This window comes from Dermacentor albipictus, chromosome 1 (genome assembly GCF_038994185.2).
Source record: "Dermacentor albipictus isolate Rhodes 1998 colony chromosome 1, USDA_Dalb.pri_finalv2, whole genome shotgun sequence".
Taxonomy (NCBI): Eukaryota; Metazoa; Arthropoda; class Arachnida; order Ixodida; family Ixodidae; genus Dermacentor; species Dermacentor albipictus.
The window spans coordinates 168,861,548-168,874,057 of NC_091821.1; the positions used below are offsets into that span (position 1 = coordinate 168,861,548).

Consider the following 12,510-nt stretch of genomic DNA (forward strand, 5'->3'; position numbering starts at 1 on the left):
AAAGTAGTAAACTATGGCACGCTTTTGATACTTCACAGTGTATGCTCCTTACGTGTGCACAATTGCATTTCGTCGGTGGTGTTTTAGCCGTCTGTTCTGTTAGTATCAAAGTTTCCGGGCTTTCTGATACCTTTAACTTATATTCGTAATAACTATCGCATTGCTAGCGATCGCCTGTAAGGGTACAGGGATCCTTTCAAAATGTCGATTGACAAGCATTTTGTTTTTGTTGCCTGCACTTCTGATCTATTAGATAGCGAAAAAAACTGAAAATAATGTCATAGATGTCCACCTGAGCAAGTACCCCGTCCCCCTGAATGGGTATCGAACAAGGTACATCTACTTTTTCCGGAAATGACACTCTACCGAACAAGATAACCGCAGACTAGCCGATGGTATGACGAGACAGAATTAATTGACAACTCGAAGCACGTGAACATTAAATAAGCAAATAAGAGACCCGTCTTAGCTTCCTTGGTAGCTTCAAGCTGCCTGCGGGGGGATGGTTATTTTTTCTTTCTTGATTCTCCGGCACATTGCGCCAATGCGGAAACACTCGTGTTGCCACGCTTTCGTTTCACGTATAAGAATGCTATAATGGTCAAAACTATTCCGTAGCCTACCATTACGGCACCTCTCATATAATCTGTGTTCGGTAATTTGGGGCACTAAATTCAATCAATCAATCAATCAATCAATCAATCAATCAATCAATCAATCAATCAATCACAGTAGCGCTGAAATAACTCAAATTTAGGCTCTCTTTATGTAGATCTTGAACTCATAAACTAGGGAAGGGTCAGAGGAATGCGTATAATAAACGTCAAGGAATTGATTACAATAGACAGGTGCTTAATTTTGAGCTAGGACGTCACGCGTAAATAAAAAAAAGAAACCAAAGGAGGTCCAGTGGTTATGCAAAATAAAGTATCGTGTGTTCGTATACACGAGTGAGCATCAGTCAACAAAAACTGAATATCTAGTCACAAAATCCAACTTTAGTAAAGCGCTAAAATTCCAGCTATAATACAACGAATCAGAAATAAAAAAGTGTATCGCTGCAGCTCTTAAAAAAGGTTCCGTTATTTCTCATACACATGTCGTCTTGTATATTGAGCGTTAATTATATCATTCTGGAACACATTTAGGCATGTCGTCGCTAGCACGCACATACCGTGCCTCGAGATGCACCTAGGTGCCGACACCCTTATTGGCGGCTTGCAGTAAACACCAATGGGCGTGTCCTTTTTACGTGAAGGACGTAGATTGCAACTTCTCAGAATGATGCGCACTTTTTTTTCTTGCGCAGAGGACAGATTATAAGCACCAATTGGGCGAATCGTTTCCGCGTACTCTCGAAAAACTGCACATGTTTTTTTTTTTTTTTTTGCGCCCTGGTAAGTACAAAGAGTTCAATTTCGACAGCATTTTAGGCGTGTGCAAGAAAATTTAAAACTTTATGTGCCCCCTCCCCTTCCTTTCATTTTTTGCCTCGGGCCTTTCGTGAAAAGTTTGTTAAGTAACAGCACGGCGTGTGATAAACAAAGAATTCAATACTCACAATTTCAGTTTCGCTGTATAGGTTCCGTATTTGTAGCAAAATATGGCACCATTGATTACGAAATTCATAGTAAAACTTTTCCATGAGTGGCTTCAGATTAGGGCCGGATGCGACTTGTGGCACCAATAAGCAACACACCATGGCAAAAAGAACAGGGGCTGTTGTCCTGAAGGAAAGAAAAAGAAAGCGAAAATTTTGTTCCAACACAATTATATTACTTAAAGAACAGTGGGTTTCTCAAGCTCTAGCAGAATCATTTAAATTTTTTAATGAAGGTATTGGTAATTCTTCCCGGCACATAGGGTTAGGAAAAGTCGGTGCTGATACTAGTATTTGCCGTTATGTGAAAAGTTTTTTCGCATTATGGACACGGCCCTGATACCAAGCACCAATAGTCACAGCTGGACACATTGGTAGGCACACTAAGCAAATAACCTGTGCTAAGCACACAATCAGTCCACGTGATCACACTAACCATGTAGCCACTCAAGAAATGATATACCTATATAGTTGTGATGGCGTCTGAACATACTGAGAAATTACAATAATAAATTGCCATAACCTAATTGGTTTTTATCAAAAATTATCTTCGGAGCCACAAGCGCTCTGTACAGCGTTCTAGTTACTCGTTGGCCGATATCGTTTACTTGTGCAGTGGCCTATGCTACAATGCCATCACATGTGTTCTTAACGTCGGCAATGCAGCATCACCAGTGCGGCATCGGTAATCTAGGAGGTAGCTTTTAACATCGTATATTTTTCTTCATACGATCTCATTAATTTCATCACATAGTCGTTAAAAAATGTTTACTTTACCCATGCATACTTGTTATTTAGCTGAAAATCTCTGATGTTATTCTTCAGGATTTGAACTAATTTTTCGGCCTAGTATTTAGGGAAGCATGCCATCCGTATGCCCCACACAAGTATGCCACAACAAGCTCTAGTGAAGGGAGAGCTCAGCAACAAAGCTGAAATGAGAATAAGCGTGTGGGTAAAACACTCGATACATTATTGCTAAACCAAATTAGAGGCGTTGTAAGTTAAACCGTAATACAGTACATCGCTCATGTAACGTATACGAGGCTCAACGGATGGTCTCTGTGCCGTCTTTTGCATTTTCGGTCCCTTAGTGCCATGGAAGAGCAAACAGTGTTAGTCTGTGGTATTATCTGCTCGAATGATTTGCAACCGTAGTGTGACAACAGTCCTCGACACACCGGCTGCGTACCTGTGTTCTCCGTCCATATACCGTGCGAGCTAAATGTGAACGCGACGTTGAAAGTGTAACGGAGGACTGAACCTACTGCGCGGCTCCAAAGCTGCGTGAGCGAGAAGATGGTGTTACTTTTTCGTAACTACTTTTTACTTGTTCATGTCTCAAGCATAAGGCTGCTGGAAATGTGGAGTAAAAGCCAAACGCCGGCTCCCACATTGAACAGCGCGCACCGAGGGGTTACCTCACTTTGGCTACAGCGCTTCCTGTGTATTTAAAAGTGTCCTTGCCATTTGCTTTCTTAACTTTTCTGTTTATTTGTCCCTAGTGATTTTTTTCTGGGAAATGTGGTGTAAGGTTCTTGTTTTATTTTTTTGACACGATTACTAAGGAATCTGGAAACGCGAACTAACCAGCCCGAATTTATTCGCATATATCTCGAGACGCAACAGACGGAAGTGTTGGCGTTTAACTTCCATGAACCATTTATAATGATGACGAAAAGTGAAATCCCGCACAGTACACAAGAAAATATGGGGTGCAGCTCACTACATTGGCGTGCAGAAAACGATCCGTGCATGTATATTAATAGGAAATCAAAGGTAGGTCGAAAAAGTAGCGCAATGCAATCCCCCTAATGCGACCAATTACACTTTTCATCATAATTTTCCAATATGTTCTGAAAAACGACAGTTGATGATGCGTTCTTCAATTTATTTATTTATTTATTTATTTATTTATTTATTTATTTATTTATTTACAATACCTCACGTGCACAAGAAAGGAAATTGAGCATGGGTTGTCATACATAGTAAATAACTCAGACCAAATAACGTGACGCTAACAAAATATGAGACAAACAAAATGCTATACGTACAGCCACGTTGGACGATGATTATCAGTACGATTATATTACCTGCCCTTATATGTTCGTTTTTGAAATTGGGGTTTTGCTTACACAACCTAAGATTTTGTTACGTGGAAAATATTCTATGTGTCATTGCTTTTGGGACTATATAAGTTAATTTGCGAGCTTATACAGTGCAAAGTAGTTTAACTTACCTGATATGACGCCGTACGATGGCAATGAGTCCTGTCAGTAGTCTGTTGTCACGCTTTGGTTCAATATTGTAAGCGAGAAGAAAGCCACTGAAAGCCAAAAACACGCATTAAAGCAGCCACTCAAGGGTTCAAGTGTTCGATGGTCTTCGGTGTAAGTGCTGTTCCCAACTCTGTAAATAATTAGGCATGGCCGGAAGTATTAAATTTGAGCTTTACTGCTGTGGAAATGTTAACGATGTCTGCCATGCATGATAGTTAAGGGAGTATTGCGGCCAGTTTAGAGTGGTCATTGCGCATGCTTCTTGAATAGACTACAATGCACAGCATAATAATGAATACATATATATATATATATATATATATATATATATATATATATATATATATATATATATATATATATATATATATATATATATATATGCATTCATTATTATGCTGTGCGTGTATGTGTGTGTGTGTGTGTTAAAAATTGGCATTAGACATTCCTGAGCTCTTTTTTGCAAAGTTACTTTGCTTCCTACTAAATCTGTGGAGGCGTCGTCCACTTTATAAAAATATGTTATGCATTCACGTATCCCTCAGTAACACTAACCTTTACTAAAATGTTTAGGAAAGTGTTGGATATGGTGCCACTAACCCACGCACACGGACTATGTACTGGCCACACACAGCGCCAGCTTCCAAACAAGGTGGTGAGTTAGCGCCATGGGTTCACGTCTAACAAATATCGTTCGCGCTTCACAACTTATTCTTAGGGAGAAGGGGTTTCAAATATTGCCGACCCCATTCACATTCCAAATAAAATATGAATCCCAAGCCCAGTTACGTTTCTTTCATTCAGATTGAATTATAGCTCGTGCCCTTATAAATAGGGTTAATCTTGTCACGAGCCGCAGCAAGATGTAGTTAGTTGTTTTGTTGTCTAATGGCGCAACCTATTCTGGAAGTATGGCAGAGAATCGGATGGTAAGAGCAGTCCGAAACCTGAGTTAACGGAACGTCACTTACCTCAGAAAGAAGAAAACGTCTACGCTCAAGTACCCAGTCATAACAAGAGAAAAACTGACGTTGTCGGCATAATGCAGAGCATTCACCATGCGGGCTGTTAGGAGAACACATGAAGATGTCTGTAAGTGCTTAACGTTTTCGTAACATGGCTGTTGCAGCAGAATATACCGTGCACGACCACTTTGCCGACCATTTGCATGCTTCCGCCATTTAAAGGAAAGCAAAAGACGATTGTACTATACATTTGAGTCCTAAATTCGGAATCGAAACTGTCTCTACAACGTGCCCAGGATTTCATGCACGTTTAGACATTCTTGTCGAAAACGAGCGTTCAAAAAGTTGCCGAGCTGGTGACGTATCCAGCTCGACTCAGTATCCGTCAGGCTATTGGTTGCATTCACTATAAAAGCCGCTACTGGAGTCCCACGATGCCTTTGGTTTGGCTGGGTTACGAACGTTATTTTGCCTATTTGGATATGACTATAATTAGGTGGCTGAGGATGGCTGGTTTGGGTTTTTAGGTCCACAAGATGGAGGCGACAGATGTCGACAACGAGACACTGAAGTGCGAAATGGCTCTCGCGTTTACGCACCTGAGTGCGCCATGATTAATCTTTAGGGAGGCACTGGCGCGAGAATGTGGTGGTGGTGGCGTTTACACTTTGGTCTACATCATACACCCAAAATTTAAATTCACTTGAACGCGTCCCTTTACGCATGCAGGGGATTAGCAGTGAAGGACATGTTTTCGGACGCTTGAGATAAGCCCGTTGTTCCTTGTCCGACCAACAGGCCTGGACAGACGGCATGATCGAACGCAGTCACTCGTGACGACGAAGTAGCTTTAACAGGAAGTTCACGTCATTGAGTTGGGCCACCGCAGGGGCATGGAAATGCAGCGCTATTACACCGAGACTGAACCAAGGCTGTGGGAGGAGACGAAACCACTGTTACGGGCAAGGGAAATTTCAAGATGTAACACCGTCGTGCATAGAAAAGTCATCATGCAGAGAGAAATTATTTTTGCGAAATAAAGTGAGTGAGGCGGCATTATGGCTGCAACCAATGCTACCAACGCGAATATTTGTTCCTGACATGCTCAGTAGGCGGGCAACGAGCCAACATCCTCTGCATTCGAGAGCTGCGGCGCGTGCCTCCTATGCTTGTCATGCAACACATCCACGGTAGCTTACACGTAAGCTTATAGGCCAAGTAGTACACTGATGAACACGCAGAGAAAGAACGCATTGCAAGCACACATTCGCTTCTTCCGGTCGGTTTACACTTCCCGAAGATATGAATCCGCTGTGCGGATATTGTCGGATAGAGCATGGTCGAAAACATTACAGGTACACATTCGACTGAAGTCTCACCTGCACTTCAAAAAGATGGCATCAGTTCTTGAACGTAATTTTCAGGTCAATGTTCAAGCCAGTAGCCGAAGAAAAGGAACAGCTTCGTAAGCGGACTTGAGTATCCGCGTTGCGCGAGGTTGACGCGAATTTACGTACTGCTAGAATAAACTTTGCCGAAAGGAGGTGTGCTGCTTTGCTCGCTTGGCACCACGCTCTATTCACGAGGCATAACTTCATTTAAAAATTTACTTGTAAAAAAAGAAAGCGGCTGCGATTTCATCAGTAACATAGTGTTCGGACTAGTTACTGCAGCGCTTGTAAGAGGAACAAGTCCTGACGGAGAAACGGAACCATGGGGTGATTATAGAAATTAATCGCCGAGAACAGCGTGTCGATTGTCAAGTTTTGTGGTCTCTGGTTGGATATGTCCACTGTGTTCTCCCTTATGTTGCTCTTTCGGCGAAGGCTCGTTTCAGGCACCTTTTATCTTTAAACTACTCTGGGTCATCAACGCTAATGTCTAAAGACAATTTCTAGGATTTAAGTTTTCTGTGACACGCGGATCGATGCCTTTTTCTTCATTGTGAGGTGAGTTTGACCAGCTGGCGCTGTAGAACGTCATTCCTAAATTGTTACCTTTACCGGTTTAATTTCGTTTGGTGCCTGACGGTATGAGTGGACCCACTAAGGGGGATCGGCCCTGAATAGGGTGGTAGTAGGAAAAAAAAAGGAAAGCTTAAAAGGAATTCTGTAAATTAAGGAGAATATAGTAAATGAATAATAATTTTTCATATCAATGTTAGGACTATAATATAAAATATGTAATATTATTATTTTTGACATTCGGGGTTTGGAGAAACAAGCACTGAGAATATTAACCGGGTAGTCTCTTTGTTTCGCTTAAAAAAATAGATATGACGTCACACACGTTCCTATTACGGTATCCTAGTGCCAATGGATCAAGAGAGAGAGAGAGAGTATAACAGGAAGCATAATGTCCAGTCCCAGAGAACCTTCCAGCTTCCAATTGCTCCTTGTGTAATGAAGTAACGATTAATAATTTTCTCGTTTATTGCCGGCACTTCACCTCCTTGCGCAGAACTATCCTCGAAGTACCTCTTTGTCATTTCGCGCTTTCGATGGCTGCCCCTAATTTGTTATCTTTTGGCGCTGCTGACTTTTGCCGCAGCGACAGGGCAGTTAGTGCTCCGCTCTACAAGTTGCCTCCTCAATGGGGCAACTGCAGGTTACGTTGTTAGGAGTGCTGTCGGTAATACTGCAATCTCAGCCTTTCTTTTTAATCAAAGCTAGCTGTGCTTCCCCTGCCCCTCTCCCCCTCCCCATCCTTCTTTCTTTTTTTCGAAGAAAACTGTGGTTACGTTCGGTATAAGAAAAAGAGGCGACGACAGCATTGACTATTTCACCGCAGTAAAAAAAAAATCACGGCGGTGCGCAGAAGTGTCAAGCTACTTTCATGCTTTAATGAACGTAGCTTGGCAGAGCCGTGATACGACACGCCTATGAATAAGAGGATGATGAGGTTGAGTGCTACGGGTCTTGAGATGGTTGAGGGAAAGTGCACGTTTTTCTGGTTGTTTTAGATAAATGACTGTGTAGGTAAATCAGTCGTATAAACTTTTAGGCGCCCTGGAGGAGGGTGTAATTAGTAATCCCCATGACATGTATTGATTTTCGTACTAGTAATATCATCCTATAAAATTGTCCTTCCGCTCAATGACTACTCACCTAATGTGCGTCTGTGCTCAGTAGCAAGTGTAAAGAGCTCATTCGTGTAGGTTTCATATGTCCAAATGTGTACTTATTTGAGGATTGCTGCAGGGAACACATAATGCATCTATCTTACGAGCGCAAAGCTCAGTCATCTGTAGCGAGGGCGCTGCGCCTGACCGAATGTCGCTTTAGCTGCGCGGTGGTACACCGAAAAGTGAAGTGCTATTCGCATGAAGTGACATTCAATAAGACAATATAAACAGTTGAAATATCGAATGATGCGAAAAAATTATTACAAGAGACAATGTAGAAGCATCTTCTATTAATGGAAGAGTACGTATCTGGTACTTTTCCATTAATAAAAGATGCTTCTACATTGCCTCTTCTAATAATTTTTTTAATCGCCTTGACGACATTAACATTACTTGTGGTCACAACAAACGATGCAGTCAAGAAGGTCGTCGTAAATTCAGGAACGTAAGGTAGAATACAGTCGTCATGGGTCCCAAAACAATATTTTTTCTTTAAGTCCATATTTCATTTCTGAACTTTGTAGTGGTGCTTTGGAGAAGATGGAGGGGGGGGGGGTTAGAATGTGTTAAGTCCGCCGCTCGTACGTGATGTTAAAAGTTAAGGAACAACCATCCAATTTTTGTGGGTTTCCCTGCTCTCGCCAATACCTTGTTTCTTGTGAGTCTGTCTATCTGCGTGTCTCTTTCTTTTTTTCTTTCTTTCTTTCTTTTATAGTGCACTGCTCAACACAGGGCTCGGAGGTACCGAAGGTATTTTTCAAACGAAAGAAGGCAGCCGCATTTCTCGCCCATCATTATGGTTCACCTCAGCCCGGTGCCATTAATAGAAAATGGATGGAGGCTGCCATGTCGTTAGTCTCGGCTATTATCGATCACTACGTGAAAGAGGTTTCATGTTGCCCAACGAAACATTCGGAAAGCCACAATATTAATTATCCCCCATGGTTCCAACGTCTCCTATACGCACACATTTAACAATATGTGACCAGTACCAATATGTCATCAAAAACATCTCACGAATACTTACAGGTATTGATGAAATCGAATATGTTGTACGAATGACCGAAGACTATCATAAACATGCTGAAACATCGCAGACCATGAAAGAATCTGTACATGTAGGCATCACTTTCTTGGTCCTTTACCCCAGTGAGCAGAGTATGTAAGCTTGCTCGCAGAGAGAATGCTGTCAAAAGTTTGGTAATAAGATCTGCAAGAACACAAAAAGGACATTTGTAGAAGCTTGCTAATCAGTATTTAAAAGTTTGGCAACTTTATTGATTGATCAAAGCACAAAACTTTGTGTAATATATAACATCTACTTTTCCTGACATAATTTGTAGAAACGTTCAAGTTTACGAACTTTTTAAGGTATGTATAAGGTACGTTTCCTTTGTAAAGTGCTGTTAGTTCTTACAAAAGTATCCCATTTAGAGCACAAAGCACATGGCAACGAAACACATATGACATACACAGGCGTTCATACTTGACAAAAACAAAGTAAGAATGTACACTACTTGCCCATGTTTTTCTGCAAATACGCAGGCGTGGTTCCTCAGATAGTTCTGGCATACGTCATATTAGTGCCATCGCTTTGTAGGAGGTATTACAGAATCTGCGGTAACACCTCCTTTGTAAGAGCGGCTGAGGAAGGCAGCAGTTTATGTCGGGCACATTATTTCAGTAATCTCGTGCAAACGAGCAGCCATATACACAACGTGAAAGGTTTCTTAACACTGTATCAATGATTGTACGACGGTGAACACTTCTAGGATGCCTATATAACGCTTTCAACAAACATGCTGAGTGTTCCACGTGAATAGCGCCGAAATGAAAAAAAAAGTCCTCCATCATACACATTTAAGACCAATAGTTTTTACGCCGTAAAAATGTTTACACCCTTAAGGGCGTTTTCTTGTCGCACTGGTCACACCCTAACCGTTAGGGCCCTACGCACATCTATATAGGACGACAACAGAGCTCCGACTAGACTTATTCTGACAGCCTTGGGCACACTGAAATATCCGACAGGAGAATTTGATATCTCTCCATGTGAAATTCCATGTGCGACCAGTGCGACAAGAAAACACCCTTTAAGATGTAGGCCTTTCTACAGTGTAGTTGTCTTAAGCTATTCAGCAAAACTGTAGATAGTTTTGATTGATAAAAAAGATAATAAATTACGGTCAATTACACGAGAAGATAAAATATTTCTTTTTTAAGGGACAACTTGTACTTCAAGAAGCTATAGTGCACGCCCCGAAACATCCGAGGAAGTTGCTTCCATAAAGTTTGCTTTTAGGTAGTTATCTTCTTTCCAGGATTCAATGAATGTCCGTTAAATATGAAGAAGTAATGTCACTGCACATTGGAGTTCCTGAAAACGTAGTGCTGTCAAGCGTTCTCATAATACGAAACTTGCATGAGGTACGCATAGGAGCGGAGCGTTCCGGCATCCAGCTTAAGCCAAAAAGCCGCGTCAGCAAATTCGTTGTGAAAACAGAAAGATTTATTGGCCTTACTTTTAGAAGACATTTATACATAATATATGGTTGCATAATCCAATTTATGGTGTCTTTGATCTTAACTAATTAAATAAGCTAACGTGCAACACAAAGCAAATATTCTGAGTATATAGCTATGAAGGACTGCAAGCAACACACCGGTGATAATATTAGTCTTTGATGTTACGCGCCAGTTTTCCTTAGTTTGGTTCTGAATACGTGAAATACCATGCATAACATCAAACTCTTCAGGAACTTGGGCATTGCTAGTTTTTCATCAATCCAGGCAAAAATAATATCACTTTCAAACTCCGTCATTCAAGTATGTCTGAACCACTTTTTTAATACTGAATAAATCGTCCCGCTCGCTAAAGAAAGCTGCCGTGGTAGTAATTAATAGATGCAGCGCTGGACAATGCAAAATCCTTCCTTGGTTCGCACTGTCTCTAGCAATAACTATGATATTTTCCGATTAGACGAGGCTCAGTGCTGCCTTGACCACCTGAGCCAAATATTACTTGCCAAAAAGCAGCAGGAGCCCTACAATATTTGTCTAAAGAACTTTTAATTTTTCCTGACGATTTATTAAATACCCACCACCTTTCGCGAGCTCTCATAATATAACCGGAGGAAACAACGTACATGGGCTGAACAATCCCGACTCCTGCAAAGCCCATAGACATTTGGTATACCCAGTCCACGAGCCGATGGATCCACGCAAAGCGATTAAATTTGGTAAAATGAAACACACGTTAAAGGGGAAAACAAGAACATACGCGAACCACAAGTACATGCCGCAACTGTCGGGCCAGAAGACGAGACAGTGAGCGAGCAGCAGCGTTCAAACGCGTCCATGTTCTCGAGAAAACCTTGCGTCGGCTGTGAACGGTGCCGGACGTACTGAAGTCAACGGTGCGCTGTGATCGTGGCACATTAACGACTCCTAATGGCGTCGAAACGCGAGGCTTTAAGATCGCTCTTCTGGTCCAAGTGTAGTAAATTATGTCTATTCCACAGCAAAAGTACGTGGCTCTAAAGTTTGCGCAGATGACCCATTTCTTCAGAGCGAGCTTGCACGATTGTTCCGCTGCGGTCAGCTCTATCGGTGCATCGTTTCATGCACTGTTTTAGTGGCACAGCGGCGAGGCGTTCTGACGCAAAAGAAAGGGCCGCATTAAAGTGGCAATGGAAGGAGCATTACTTTCCCTACAAGTCGTGCTAGCTTCGAGCATCTATATATTAGAAAAAAAAAACAAGCAATGTAAAGGTGAAGAACTATTTAACGGGACATTTCGTTCACTTGTGGCAAAATAACATAGTGAACTCAATTTAAGCAAACGGACGTCGATATTGCCTGGAGTCGTCGCGGACTGTGCTCTAAGTGCACTCCGCGATCTCGCGTCCAATCTGATGCAGTCCACGGAACTGCCTGCAATGCGCTTATATTGTTACTTTTTAACATAAAAAATAAACAAGATAACAAAAAATAAATCCATCCTTTTTGAACGGATGGCATCATGAAGGAGCTGAAAAAAAAGAGTTAAAGCCCAGTTTGCGCGCTGGCTCAATTCCTCACACTATTACGCTATCTTTTTGTTTTATGACAATCGTTTCAACTTCTTGAGAACGGACAGACCAGTTCAGTCCGTTCCCTGTATAGTTCATAACTGCTGTTCGCAGTGCAGAATAGTGTATGAGTTTCGAAATATTATGTTGCATGCAAATACCGCATATTACGTATACTGTAGTCTTTTTACTATTTGTGTATAGTATGTACACCTGTGAGACTCACTCTGGTTCGCATTGGTGCGTCTCAGATAAAGGTCAACGGCGGTGCTCAGGCAGATGCCCACTGCAAGGACTCCTAGGGCGGCCCTGCACGATAAGATATCACACAGTTATGTTTATTGGAGAACTCGAACTTCTTTTTTTTTTATCAGTGAGATATATATTTTTTTACACACGCGCCATGTAGTGGCGCTGTACGAATAATTTAATTTTCTTCTTAGCTTTTACTTCTTTACGATGAGGTTAACGA

General features: G+C 41.6%; 1 protein-coding gene across 1 annotated transcript in view; it reads right to left on the reverse strand.

The window, feature by feature from the left end:
• LOC135905764 (nose resistant to fluoxetine protein 6-like) overlaps nt 1-12,510 on the reverse strand; it is a 41,533-nt gene that overhangs the window by 14,593 nt on the left and 14,430 nt on the right. Inside the window, exons 5-9 of the mRNA XM_065436818.2 lie at nt 12,265-12,347; nt 8,996-9,178; nt 4,851-4,944; nt 3,840-3,926; nt 1,562-1,727 (exon numbers count right to left, since the gene is read on the reverse strand). Of these exons, the coding sequence (XP_065292890.2) occupies nt 1,562-1,727; nt 3,840-3,926; nt 4,851-4,944; nt 8,996-9,178; nt 12,265-12,347 (613 nt within the window). The remainder of the gene's footprint in view (nt 1-1,561; nt 1,728-3,839; nt 3,927-4,850; nt 4,945-8,995; nt 9,179-12,264; nt 12,348-12,510) is intronic.